Source organism: Anser cygnoides, chromosome 13 (genome assembly GCF_040182565.1).
Source record: "Anser cygnoides isolate HZ-2024a breed goose chromosome 13, Taihu_goose_T2T_genome, whole genome shotgun sequence".
Taxonomy (NCBI): domain Eukaryota; kingdom Metazoa; phylum Chordata; class Aves; order Anseriformes; family Anatidae; genus Anser; species Anser cygnoides.
Window position 1 is genome coordinate 14450025 of NC_089885.1, and position 12257 is coordinate 14462281.

Genomic DNA, 12257 nt, shown 5'->3' on the forward strand with positions numbered 1-12257 from the left:
ACCACAGGCTTGGACTGCCTCCTTAACACCCTTGCTGACTGTGAAGCTGTGCTGTTGGAGTCAGCGTGGGCACCTCCAGCCGCAGAGCTAAGAGACGACAGATGCGAACATGGCCCTTTTGACGGCTGATCTGGTAAAGCAAAAACAACGTCTGAGATTTACCCTGCACTCCCCAATCCCTCTGCGTCACACCAAGCAAAGAACGAAGCCCACGAAGGAAACAAGAACAGGGGGACAACAGCTGGAGGAGCACCTATCAGAGCACAATACCTAAGGCATTCCCAATCAACAGTCAGGATGGTTTTGCTGGGCTGGGTTAACTCTTCCATGAGGGAAGAAGCTGAATTACATCCCGAGGCGCTCCTACATTACCCCAGCCCTGCGGCCACATACCCAATTGCAGTATTTTTTTGAAATCGCCCTTAAAACAGCTGAAAAATAAACTAATGCTTAGCCCGGTGCTGCCCAACTGGGAATGTCTCTGGGATCCAAGCAAGCACCACTGAAGGTGTTTCAAAGGTTAGCTCGCGAGTGAGCGCTCTTAGGTCACCTCTGCAGCTGCGGCGTGGGCTTCCCCGCAGAGTGGGGAAGAACGCTAAAAGGCTAACAGCTGTTCGACACATCCTTCTCTAGATAAGTCCTTCTGGGTTCAGTACACAGCTGAGAGAGGCTATGCACAGTTTTGATTACCGTTCATGGACCGACGCCACGAGCCACGTGAGAGAGGGATTCGGGTTCCTCTGAGGAAGGACAGGAGCTTCGCCCCCAGGAGGCTGACGGCGCACAGAAAGGGCGAAACCATCCCAGCAGCTCTCTGCTGCTTCCTTCGCACGCTCCGAGCTCGTCGCTTTGCATACCGGTCTCTGGGCCCGATCCTGACACCGCACGCCCGACGATGGAAACAGTGCTGCTCTGACACAGATCTGTGTTTCACAATGAGCAATTCGCTTTTATATTGACACCGAGGAACTTGCCAGAGGGTAATAAGTTTTGTGGTTGCAACTGCCCTGTGCTGAGAGAGAATCGCCTTGAAGGGAAGCACCAGCCTCTGCAGGACCTCGCAGCACCTAGCCCTAATCCTGCTTGGATGCTGCACAGCTGCGAAAAGAGGGGGTTTCAAGGCACTGCGGCTTCCTGTAGTCCTCTGCTACTGTACCCCACGCCACACTGTGGGAAAACAACCAGATCACCTCCTCTCTATGTGCCAGCAGGCAAAAATGAAGCAACAGCAGATATTATCGTTTCAGGAAATTGTGTGGAGTACTTTGAGATTTCCCTTCTAGCTTCTTCTTAGATCTAAGAAAATGCCTGTATTCCAGAGAAGTTACTTTCCAACTGCAGTGTGGAGCTTGCATGCCCGCAGATCACAAAAGCCCTGAGAAGAGCAGACTGCTGTCTGCAGGTGTCACTTGGCTGGGCCTGCAGGTCCTCTGGATAACATTGGGAGTTCTTCATTGAAAACGCTGCAACTGGAGAAGGTGATCAAGCGACCAAGTGTGTGCACGACTCAGAAAACACAAAGCTGAGACCGCTGTTTCCCTGTTATCCTCCAGTCTGAATGTCAATATGGAAAAATCATTCCAAAGGGGAAGCTTGGTGGGAGTTACTGGAACTCAGCTGGGCTTTTATTCTCCCAAGAGGATTTTTGTTTCAATAGAAAAACACCTCGTCCTTAGATCAGACCTGGAGCAACACAAACTGCAAGCTCTTCGGAGAGGGGACTGCCTTCTGCTTTGTTTTTCTCTGCAATGCCTTGCACAATGGGACCAGGTCCGTGACTACGACTTCCAGGCGCCGCTGCCTCACAGGTCAACAGCCATACCTTAAACACGCACTGGGCTGTCCAACCCCTGCTCCAACGATGGACAACGTTCATGCTAAATCAAGTGTGCCATCGGTGAGTCAGTTTTCTCTCTCGCCCTGCTCATTACACAATTGCCTGATGACCACACAGTGAATTCCCAGCTCCCCAGACTGCAGCAGCAATAGCGAAGCCTCTTGGTATGGAAAACCCGCTTTGCAAACACAGGATTTTTTTTCTCTGAAGCACCCTGATATTTGAGCAGGAGTGGTTTCAGCTGCTCCCAGCAACACACAGACCAGGAGGGGTGGCCAGCTGCCAGTCTGAGATGTTCTTCCCTTGATTCCTTCTAAAAAGGGAGGGCGTAGACCGCGAGTCTAGACTTCTCTGCTTATTCAAGCAATCAGCCACAGTCCCACGGAAATGACTTGGTTGCTGCAGATTTTATGCTTCTCTCTGCCCCTCCCTATCTTCCAAAGCTTTTATAAATATCTGCAGCAACCTAGAAACAAATGTAAAACTGACTTTGACAGTTTGGCAGGGAAGTGTATCATTTATATTGCATCATGACAGCGTCCTATTTTATGCCTGGTCCAGCATGGAACGCTGCTGCCATATGTTGCTTAAACTATGGTTAAAATAGCTGGGTTTTCTGCTCACATTCCTACACTATTTTGGGCAGAAGAGCCTAGCCTGATCCATCACAGCTGGTTTTCCTCCCCTGCCCTCTCTTTCAGATAAAAGCATCAAGCTCTGTGTTGCTGTTATCTGACAGACAGCTGCTGAATACTGAGTTTAACACTTCACCATGCTCCTAGTTATTTGCATAGCAAGACCCACGAAGACGTAAGGATTTGGGCTTCAAGTGGATGCTCAGAAACACGTTCTCACACTGCTTCCCTAGCTGTCATCTCCTTCTCGCCGTCTCCTACACGGGTGTCGGGTGCTCTGCGGGGAAGGGCTGTGTGTGCAGCTCTGCCGGAGCCCTTGTGACAGCAGAAGCTGAAGGAGCCGGCACCAGGCTGGTCCTGCCACCCCTTTCAGCCCTGGCGGACAGACAAACCGGGCCATCCGCAGTGGCGGCTTGTAGGATGCAGGCTCCTGTTTCTCAGGAACTTGGCCAAGCCACCAAAAAGCAAACGTTTTAGGCATGTATTTATTTTACCCTGTACTTTTCCCAAGCGTGCTCTCTGCCTGAGCAGCTAATTATATCACAGGCATTGCGCTTTTTAACATTTAAACAGAGAAAGCATATGCTCAAACAGATGTTTGCCATGAAACCAAGAGGATCCCAGCTCCCCCATAGCCCCTTGGGGAACACGTGATAGAAACTATTCCACTGCAAAGCCGTGTCCTGAGCTTCCCCCAGTGATTGCAAAAAACCAATTTGGGGCTGTTAATCTGGGGACTGCTGCAACAACAGCACGGCAGCCTCACTGTCCCATCGTCACGCAGGGAGCAAAGGCATGCTCCCTCCGCTCCAGCAACATGCCAGGAGAGGCAGGAAAGCCTCTGACTCTTTGCTCTCAGAGTAATGAAGCTGATGCCAATCACAATTACAGCGTTTGCAAAGGCTACTCCTTGTCTAGGCAATCTGCATTTTATACCCCCATCATATTGAACTGCGGGAATTTTCCAAGCGGGGTCACCGGGTGCTGCCATTTAATGGGCCGGTGAGAGGCTGTGAGATGTGCTGAGGCTGCCTTCCCATCACCGAGAGCCGGGGAGCGAGCCGGCGGCAGGGCTGAGGGCTGGCTGCAGAGGGGCAGTCTGGCAACCTGTGGCTCTTTGGAGCAGCGCCGCACACACACGCTCACGCTTACTTACGTGTGCGTGCGTGTGTGTACGTATATATATCATATACCCCTTGGTGTTTATATAATATATACATTAGAGTTTATATAATAGTTTATATAAGTACAGTATGTATTACATATAAATATAAAAAGGATTTTATAAAACCTTGCATCAGAACAGAAAAGGGAAAAAGAAAGAAGAGGGTCCTGTCCCGGCGATGAGGTTGTTTAACTGAACACCCGAGCAGCTCCGCAGCACCGTGCTAGCAGATGAGAATCCCAAAGCAAAAACTACATTGGAAAAGTGAAACAACTCAAAACCAAAACAAACTAAATTTAGACAAAACACAGTGAATCAACAGAAAAACCTGCCCATGAAAGGGAAATGGCGTTTTGGGTTTTGAATCTTTCTACTTTTAATCATCTCAAATGTAATCTCCCACAGGGAAATTGAACTCGCATCCTGGTGTTGGATTTTGGTGGGTGTGCGGGGCTCTCTGTGCAAATCCATTTTGTATGATGGGGCGATAAGTGTTCTCCACCCTGAAACATCTCTCCAGCTCAGTGCAGACCTGTTCCTCAGCCCCTCAGTAAGGAGACCCTGGTCCTTGCATCCCTCCCCTGAACACCACACTGGAACCCCTTCCTCTGTCAGTACAAAAGCAGGGAACTGTCTGTGAAAATACAGAAAACCTTTTTGTACCCCCCATCAAACCTCTGCTTTCAAAGCCCAAGTGACTGAATATATTGGCATATAGCAGGCCGCAGAGAACGGCCAAGCATTGGGGATGGAAAAAAGAGAAGATGATTTGCTTTGCTTCAGCAGCCTGCTCCTGCACTGAGTGAGACAGGAGAAGTCATCAGCCGCAACTGTCAGCGTTCGGTTCCCAATTATGGGATCCCATTCCACAGAGCCCCGAGGAGGAACATCAATACAATTGACTGAGCATCTGGCAACGTTGTTTGTTTTGACATTCAGTAAAGATATTACACAGATGGATCTGTTTTTCTGCTCGGCTCTAAAACATACTATTTGAAATCTGACATTTGCATTTTGAGAGGTACATGCTAATTTACGTCGAGGCTCCTTTACAATGACCTACTTTGAGGTCCCTTAATGCTGTCAAAAATGAACAGAGGTTCCTTAGTGTAAAGTGATAATCTTGTTCTGCAAAGTGCATACAGCAACTCTGAAACACCACATTTAAACCTGGAGTTAGTAGAAACATGAAGTATTGATCCTAGCATTCAGTATCAGGCACACAACGCTGGCAGCACAATTTGACAAGCCTCCAGAAAACAATGAATTACCAAAAAACCCACCCCAGCACGCATATGAAATAGTATTTGAAAATACAACAGAAAAAAAAAACCTTTTTCTTACCTTCGGTAGCTTTATTTACAGCTGTTAATGTACTCAGGACCTTGGAGAACTGTTCTCCGGTGTACAAATCATGTGGATCAAACAGCTGCAAAAAAAGAACTTTGTCAGTTTAGCACAAAACATCTCACTCTCGCGTCTGAGCAGCCCACGTTGCTGCACGGCACCAGAGATGATTAAGTAGCCCAAACGTTTCGGCAGGGGTAGGGGCTTTACTTGGGGCTGATCAGTCCCGTTTCCTTTGGGGCTAGGGCATTGCTGGGGTGCCGGTGGCATGCGGGGCGGGGAGGGCAGGGGCACCCATCGGCATACCGAGTGCAATGCTGCAGGCACAGAGGGAAGCAATTGGTGCTGTCTGCAGAGAAGGGACTCCTTTGAAAATCGCTGAGAAGGTTACTGCTTGCCTTGAGGGAAGGAAAGATTTTGTTGCTATTTTTGTTATCTAAAGCTAAAGAGATTGAGGCTGTACATACACGCACACACACACTTTCCACAGCAGAAGAAACAAACACACAGAATTCTCTGCTATTGCAATATAGCACATATAATACATTCACAATTTTTCACAGGAAGCAAGAAAAGGTTATTTTATGTGCAAAAATCCCACTCAAGAATTTTGTGCTGCTGAGTCTCAATGGCAAAACAGAAATACGTGGATAGCAACGGCTTATTTTCTGTGACTGGTAAACCCGATCTTGTAAACCCAGCCCTCTACAAATCGCCCCCACCACAAAGAGGGGCAACCTGAGTTTCCAAAGCACTGCAATCCCCTCTAATACGGGAGAAAAGCCCTGGAGTTCAGACAGACTGTACAAACCCTTTCATTAACGAAGCAGAAATAAGTGATAGAAAAAGCCCCTGGTCGTGGTACCACCAAGACACCACCTGCCAATCCATGAATACATGCTGTCTTGCAGACAGATGCTACAGATCTGCAAATCCAACAAGTACAAAAGGTGATTTTAAAGCTGTCCCGTCAGACACCATCTACGCACAAATACTTCCAATGCACTAAGGAGTCTATCCTGCTAAATAAGTACAAGAGCATTAATTATCCTTAGGGTAGCACTGCCCTTTAAAATGGCCCTCTCTTGCTTTCCACATACAGCTCCTTGGGTACGCTGGGCATATATCAAAGAGGAATGGGACTGGCCTGTTCTGCAGCCCTGGATGCTCGTGGCATCTCTTTCCCCGACACATCCGTGCAGCAAAAGTCCAACACGGGCAGCACGAGGCCACTCTTTGTTGATTATATTTTTAAAACCTGACTCGGACACCCAATACCGAGAGAAAGGCTTTACCCGAGAGAAAGCAATTTAATCCGTGCTCAGAGGGGAAACACGCTGCTGCTGCTCACACCCGAACGTTACAAGCATTAAAATCGGCGGCTCTGATCGCGCCTACCGCTCCGCACAGTTCTGGGACGTCCCCACCTACCTCGGGCTGATCTGGAGCTCATCTATCGCCCGCTCTCACTCGGTTTTGCTCCTGCAGACCACGCGGACCCTGTCCCCCGTGCCGGCTGTCCACTGGAGTGAGAACTATTTTCCTGCCTCGCGGTGGCAACCGATGCTATCCGAGCATCGCCTCCAGCCCTGAGCAGCAACGTCAGAGCCTCCGTGGAAAGGGAGACGGTAACGGAGAGCCCCAGCGCACGCTGACCCCGTTGGCAGCCGCTAGCGGATGCAACGTTACAGTAACGCGTCCTCACCCTCCTGCCAAGCAGAAGCGGAAAGCAAACAGCGAGGCTGCAGCGTTTGCGTGCATCCCTCTGGTGTGTCATTTTCTCAGTCGTGCCTTTTTTCTTCCACTTCAGTAAGTCCAGAAAAACAAGTCCTGCCTTGAATGAATGGTGTGTTTTTCTTAAAGGACCAAGGTGGAGAAATACTTCCCCAGTCCTTTAATGCACAGAATAACGCTGCAGGCTCAGAGTCATCAGACTGACAAAGTCCAGAGGAAAATGGTGGCGGTGGATACGTAAATAAATCCTAGCACGAAAGCAAGCAAACTTTTAGGACTTTTCTGCATGGAGAATTTGTCTGGAAGAGCTACTGTGAAACAACGTGAAAAACTCGTCCAGTTGAGCCAGCGTAATTTAAATGTACTCTTCAGCTTGTTCCAGAATAAACTCACCTTATAGAAAAGTCCTCATTTATGAGCTAAAAGTCGCTTTTTCCAGCGCAATCCACCCGTAATTCCATTCGTAACTACAAGACGAGCCTCAAGGCTGGACGAAAAACAGAGAGAGGGAGAGACCTTCTGCTGTTAGCTCACGGAAGAGCTGGTGGATGGAGGCAAAACCCCACCTAAACCTACAGCTGCCTTTAGGGAACCTGGGTTAAAAAGCTTCTCCTACTTCCAGAATCGCAGACTGCGGCTCCCGGCAGCGAATCGCTCCGGCTGCTCCGCAAGCAAGCAGGACGGACAGGCGGACAGACGGACAGACAGACGGACAAACGGACAGACGGACGGACAGACGGACAGACGGACGGACCGCGCTGCTGCTGCCGGCCCTCGCAGCGAAGAGCGGGCTGGCGAGGAAGGGGACAGCCGCCGGTGAAGCCCTTCCCTGCAGACACCTCCCTGACCCTCCCCAAAAAAAAACCAAACCCACGCCTAAACCCAACCCGGCGGCACCCTTCGAGCCGCCGGCCCTGAAACCCCAGGAGGTGCAGAAAAGTTCGGGGAAGCCGGGCTAGCGTTTCCAGCCGGAGCCGAGCCGCCTCACCCGCACGCAGCATCCCCGCGCCCGGCCGCAACCCCTGACAGAACCCACGCTGCGCGCCAAGCCCACAGCTCGCCGCGACCGGACGCACCGGCGGGGCCGGGACCGGGACCGGGGCCGGGGAGGGCGGCATGGCGATGCCCCCGCGGGCACACCCGTGGGTGCCACCCCCGAGGAGCGGCCGGGGACGCGCGTGGGGGGCCGGCGGGGGGCGACTCCGCGGGACTCACGGCGGGGGGGGAGCGGGCGGGGAGCCCCGGGGCATGGCGGCGGCGGCGGGCGGTGCTGCGGGCCGGGTGCCGGCCGCTGCGGCTCTGACCCGGAGCCGGATCGCGGCGCGGAGAAGGGGGAAGGGGAAGGGGAAGTGGCGGGCGGCGCCGCCGCCCCGCTCCGCCCCGCCGCGGCTCCCTCAGCCGGCCGCGGGTGGGAGGCAGCGGGAGGGCGAGGGGGGAACGGGAGGTGGGGAAGGGGAAAGGAGGAAGGGATGGGGGGGGGGGGTTAGGGAAAGCGAGGGAAAAGGAAGGAGGAAAAGGAGAAAAAAAGAGAAAGAAAAAGCGACAGGAAAGACGAAGGGGAAAGGATAGAAGGGAAAATGCAAGCCGTGGAGACGGTATTTACAGCGTTCTTGCCACACTGCAGCAGGGCTGTGCTTGAGCCGCAGCTCAGCGGAGGCAGTGACATTCCCCGAAACAACGTGTCCTCGCACAGCGAGCGCAGCGCCTGCACTGCGTGTGCCCATCTGCTCGGGAACGCGCTCCTGCGGAGAGCGTGAGATTGCCCCGCCACCCCCGCACAGCAGCGGGGCTGCAGCACGGCAAGGGGATGAAGCGCCGCGCCGGCAGCCCCTGCGGACCCCAGCTGCAGGCCCCTACCCCACGGGGGACGCAGGGGTTTCAGAGGCACCCCGTACACCTCCGGGCTGGAGGTCTCCAGGTGCTGGGTCACCGTCTCGGCCGTATCCATTCCCGGCGCTTGCACTGGTCGGTGCTGGGCAGGGGCTCTCGCTTTTGACATTACCCAGCTAGGAAAGCAGGAGCGAAGACAGAGCAGAGCAGGCTGAGGAAGCACACGGATGGGGAGCCAAGGGGGTGACGATTTTTCAGCTGCCCTCCCAATGTCTCGGTCTAGAAAGACTGTGGTGAAAGTTGCAAGCACCTCCAACTTCAGAAAGAGCTTCAGTTCCGCCCACAATGCCTGTGACACGCTGCATGCTTCATGGTCATTCTGGACAGTCTGATTTAATCCAGATATTGATTTATTTTCAGAAACCAGTCTTAGTTCACAAAATCCATCCCCTTGCCAGAAGTTCTGTGGTCATACTAGCAATAAAATGCTGCTGCTGAATGGAAGTTATGATCTCGTGATTCTTCAGCAGTAAGTGAAGCTATTTAGTTGTTGTTATATATGCATAGAGGTATCAACAGCAACTCATCGTTCCCATTTTTTGCCCTTAGAACAAGCTAGGCCTTTTTACCCGCTTCATCATTTTTCTCTTTCCTTGTGATCCTTCTCCTTGATCTGCTACACTAGACTCCCTCTGGCCCTTGGGACAGACCCCCCTTGCCTTCCAGTTCCCCCCTCGACCCACCAGCATCCAGCTGTCACTGCCTTAGCAGCACTCACTCACTGGGCCAGGGCTGGGGTCATGTACACAGCTCGGAGCTGAAGCCAGCGTAAACAAAGTGCAGCGAGGTTATCTGCACTGTTCCTCAGCCCAAACCACCACAGAATCCTCTAAGGACGGTTAAGCTCCAAGTAAGCACCCACATCCTCTGTCACAGCAGAGCTGGGCTGATAGGCATTCCTGTGACTTACAGCAAATTCTGGCACTGAAAAGCAGCAGGAAAATTTTAGACGCAGTCTCATTGTTTCACCTAATTATTACAGCACTTGTCTGGTTAGAAGTAGGTGTTGACTCCTCTGCTTGCCTCCTTTGTTTTAGGACTAACACATTTGAAGCAGCAAATCTTTGCAGAGGCTTCAGTCCTAGGCTGAAGCAAAGGAAGAGGTCGGGTGCTTACACCCTGCAACGGGATGCGCTATTCCAGCTCACCCCACCAGCCTGTGGAGCTGCTGCAACTTTACAGAGCCACTCAAAGCAGAAAGGTCACAGTGTCCTTTTCCCTCCCTTCCACCGGGTCCAAGTGTACGTCTGGCTGTTTGGTGCTGTTTGCCTTGCTGTATCTGTCTCCCATTTCCTGAGACTTGAGTTACCAGGACAACAAAGAAGGGTGGGAGGCAAGTGCACGCATGTAGCTCTGCAGGAGTAACCTCTCGGCATGCCCCCACCACAAGAGAGAGCCAAGCAGCATCTGCTCAGCGGAAGGTGGGACTTGGGTTTCAACTGCATGCTGTTGGAAAACCTACCTTCTGCACTAACCCATACCTTCCTAGCACACTAGCGACGCATCGTGAGGGCATGTATTCAGCTCCAAATGGCAGCTGTACAAAGGTGCGTGGAGACTGAAACAAATTTAAGGCATAGTATAAAGGTAGGGATCGCTGTAGCAAAGTATGACAAAGCCATGGGATGCTAGGAGGGGATGCTAATGTCATGAATGCTTGAGATTCCCCTGGATGAGCCTTTCATACAGGTCCTTATCCAGAGGAAGTTCTGGGCTCTGAATGTCCTCAAACATCCTCTTTTGCTCACATCTGCAACAGGAACAGAATCTCTGACCTTAACATGCACTTGTCAGTCTCAAGACAGAAGTAGCAGCTCAGCCCTAGTGCCAGGCTACTGTTTCCTACCTAAGAGTTCTGCAGCACTTGGAGAAGGGCTGAATTTGACAGAACCTTTAGATTTTTGGTTTTTTTCTTTTTCAAATCCAAAGTTTGTGTAAGCAGCAGCATGGCAGTCAGGGAACTCAAACCTGTTATTAAACTAAAAGCTTTCCTGATGTTACCCTCTCCTCTAGCCCGGTTACTGGGGCACAACAGATTTTGTCCTGTGTTCATTTTCCTCAGACCTGACATCAGATCACTACAACTTCATTGCTGATAGATCCTGGAACAAGAAGGTTCCCTGCCTGTTCTGATGCTCCCAGCATGCTTTCAGTGCAATGAGCTGGGCAGAAAATCCCTCTGAAAGGCAGCAGCCCTTCTCAAGGCAAACTAAGTATCAGACATGAGGGAGAGCCACCTATAGGCATGCTTTTAGAGTGCCATTGCCAAGAGAGTCCAGACAGGGCAGTATTTGGGAGGAACACATGGCAGAAGGTTTTCAAGTTCCCTGTGGCTTTCCCTCTAGAGCACTCAGAAAAGCTGGTAATGTGGGAAGAGAAGAGCTGGAGAGAAACGTAACACATGTACCATGTATTGTCCACCATCTCAGCTCTCCTGCCTTGAGCATCCCTCTTCACTTGGCATCCTAATATGGCTATTATTTTTTTGGAAACAAATAATAAAAAAATCATTTTAGCTGGAGAGATCTGAGCATGAGCTTTTATTCAGTTTTTGAGGACTCCTTTCAGCCAAGACAGGGGCAGCCATATGAGTATTATCAAAGCTACTGAAGGCTGAGAATATTTTAAAGATTAAGGGGGTTGTAAATCAGAAACAGAAAAAACAAACACAAAAAAAAACCAAAGTTAGAACCATTTTCTTAAGTTAAAACAAGGAAGAAAAGGAATGGGGAAGATCAAAGCACCACCCGGAGCGAGATGCAGTGTTGCTAGTCCATAATACCTGAAAATCATGAAAAGACTGCAGTATTGCAGAAGTGGCTTAAATACTATGAGATGTTAAAGCACAACAGTTGAGGACTACTCCTGTCTTATCTTTTAGACGTTTAAGATTTCTATTTTGTGATATTTTCCATCACAACCATTATGATTAGTTTTTAAATAGAAAAATAATCTCTCTGAAAATTTGAGAAAATCACATGGTCAAGTACCAGAAGACTGTCAACATTGATTTCTGATGTGATAGGCCTTCGGTGATTCTATATATATCTGCTCTTAAACCATGCTGCTGCAAAGGCTTTTAGAAATGGATTACTGGGAAACAACAGGCTAGTGAAACAGTTCTGGAATAAGCAAATTTTCATGCTGGTTAGCTGAAAAGGTCTGTAGAGAAGAAAGGATCTTTGCTTGCTTAGACCTTCAAAGGAGACATGCAGGAACAGAGTTACCATGAATTGGACTTTTCTCCTCACTGTGGTGCGTGAATGTTTTGCATAATGCCCAAGGATGCCATTCCCTGCTTCTGGCAGATTTTGTCTTTTTCACAATGTTGGTATTTTAAACAAGACGTTGACAGCTCTTAATTACAGGCTTCTTTCTACCGTAGGAATGTCAGTGTGATACAAAAGTCTTTAAAATATATTTTAAATCCATATGCATTTAGTAAAAAATGTAATGGCACGATTAGCTGAAGTCTTAAGTCATTCATTTAGACTCTGATCTTGCAAATATAAATTATACTTAGGCATAAGAATCCGCATGTATATAGGATCAGGAATAGCCACTGATAAGGTACTCTTTGTCTTCATTAGGATTATTTATATGGATAAGGATCAATCTAATATTATGGTTTTGGCAGAATCTCATGCAA

General features: G+C 49.9%; 1 protein-coding gene across 11 annotated transcripts in view; it reads right to left on the reverse strand.

Annotated features, from left to right (window-relative positions):
• ARHGEF6 (Rac/Cdc42 guanine nucleotide exchange factor 6) overlaps positions 1-12257 on the reverse strand; it is a 40954-nt gene that overhangs the window by 24931 nt on the left and 3766 nt on the right. For 4 of the 11 annotated variants that reach the window (XM_067005219.1, XM_067005218.1, XM_048078266.2 and 1 more), the window contains exons 3-4: positions 4982-5066; positions 3-130 (exon numbers count right to left, since the gene is read on the reverse strand). In XM_067005219.1, the coding sequence (XP_066861320.1) occupies positions 3-130; positions 4982-5066 (213 nt within the window). Of the gene's footprint in view, positions 1-2; positions 131-690; positions 4906-4981; positions 5067-5290; positions 6334-6415; positions 7688-7933; positions 8042-12257 lie in introns of those variants that run through there. The other 7 variants (XM_067005222.1, XM_048078245.2, XM_067005221.1 and 4 more) reach the window with 7 other exon arrangements.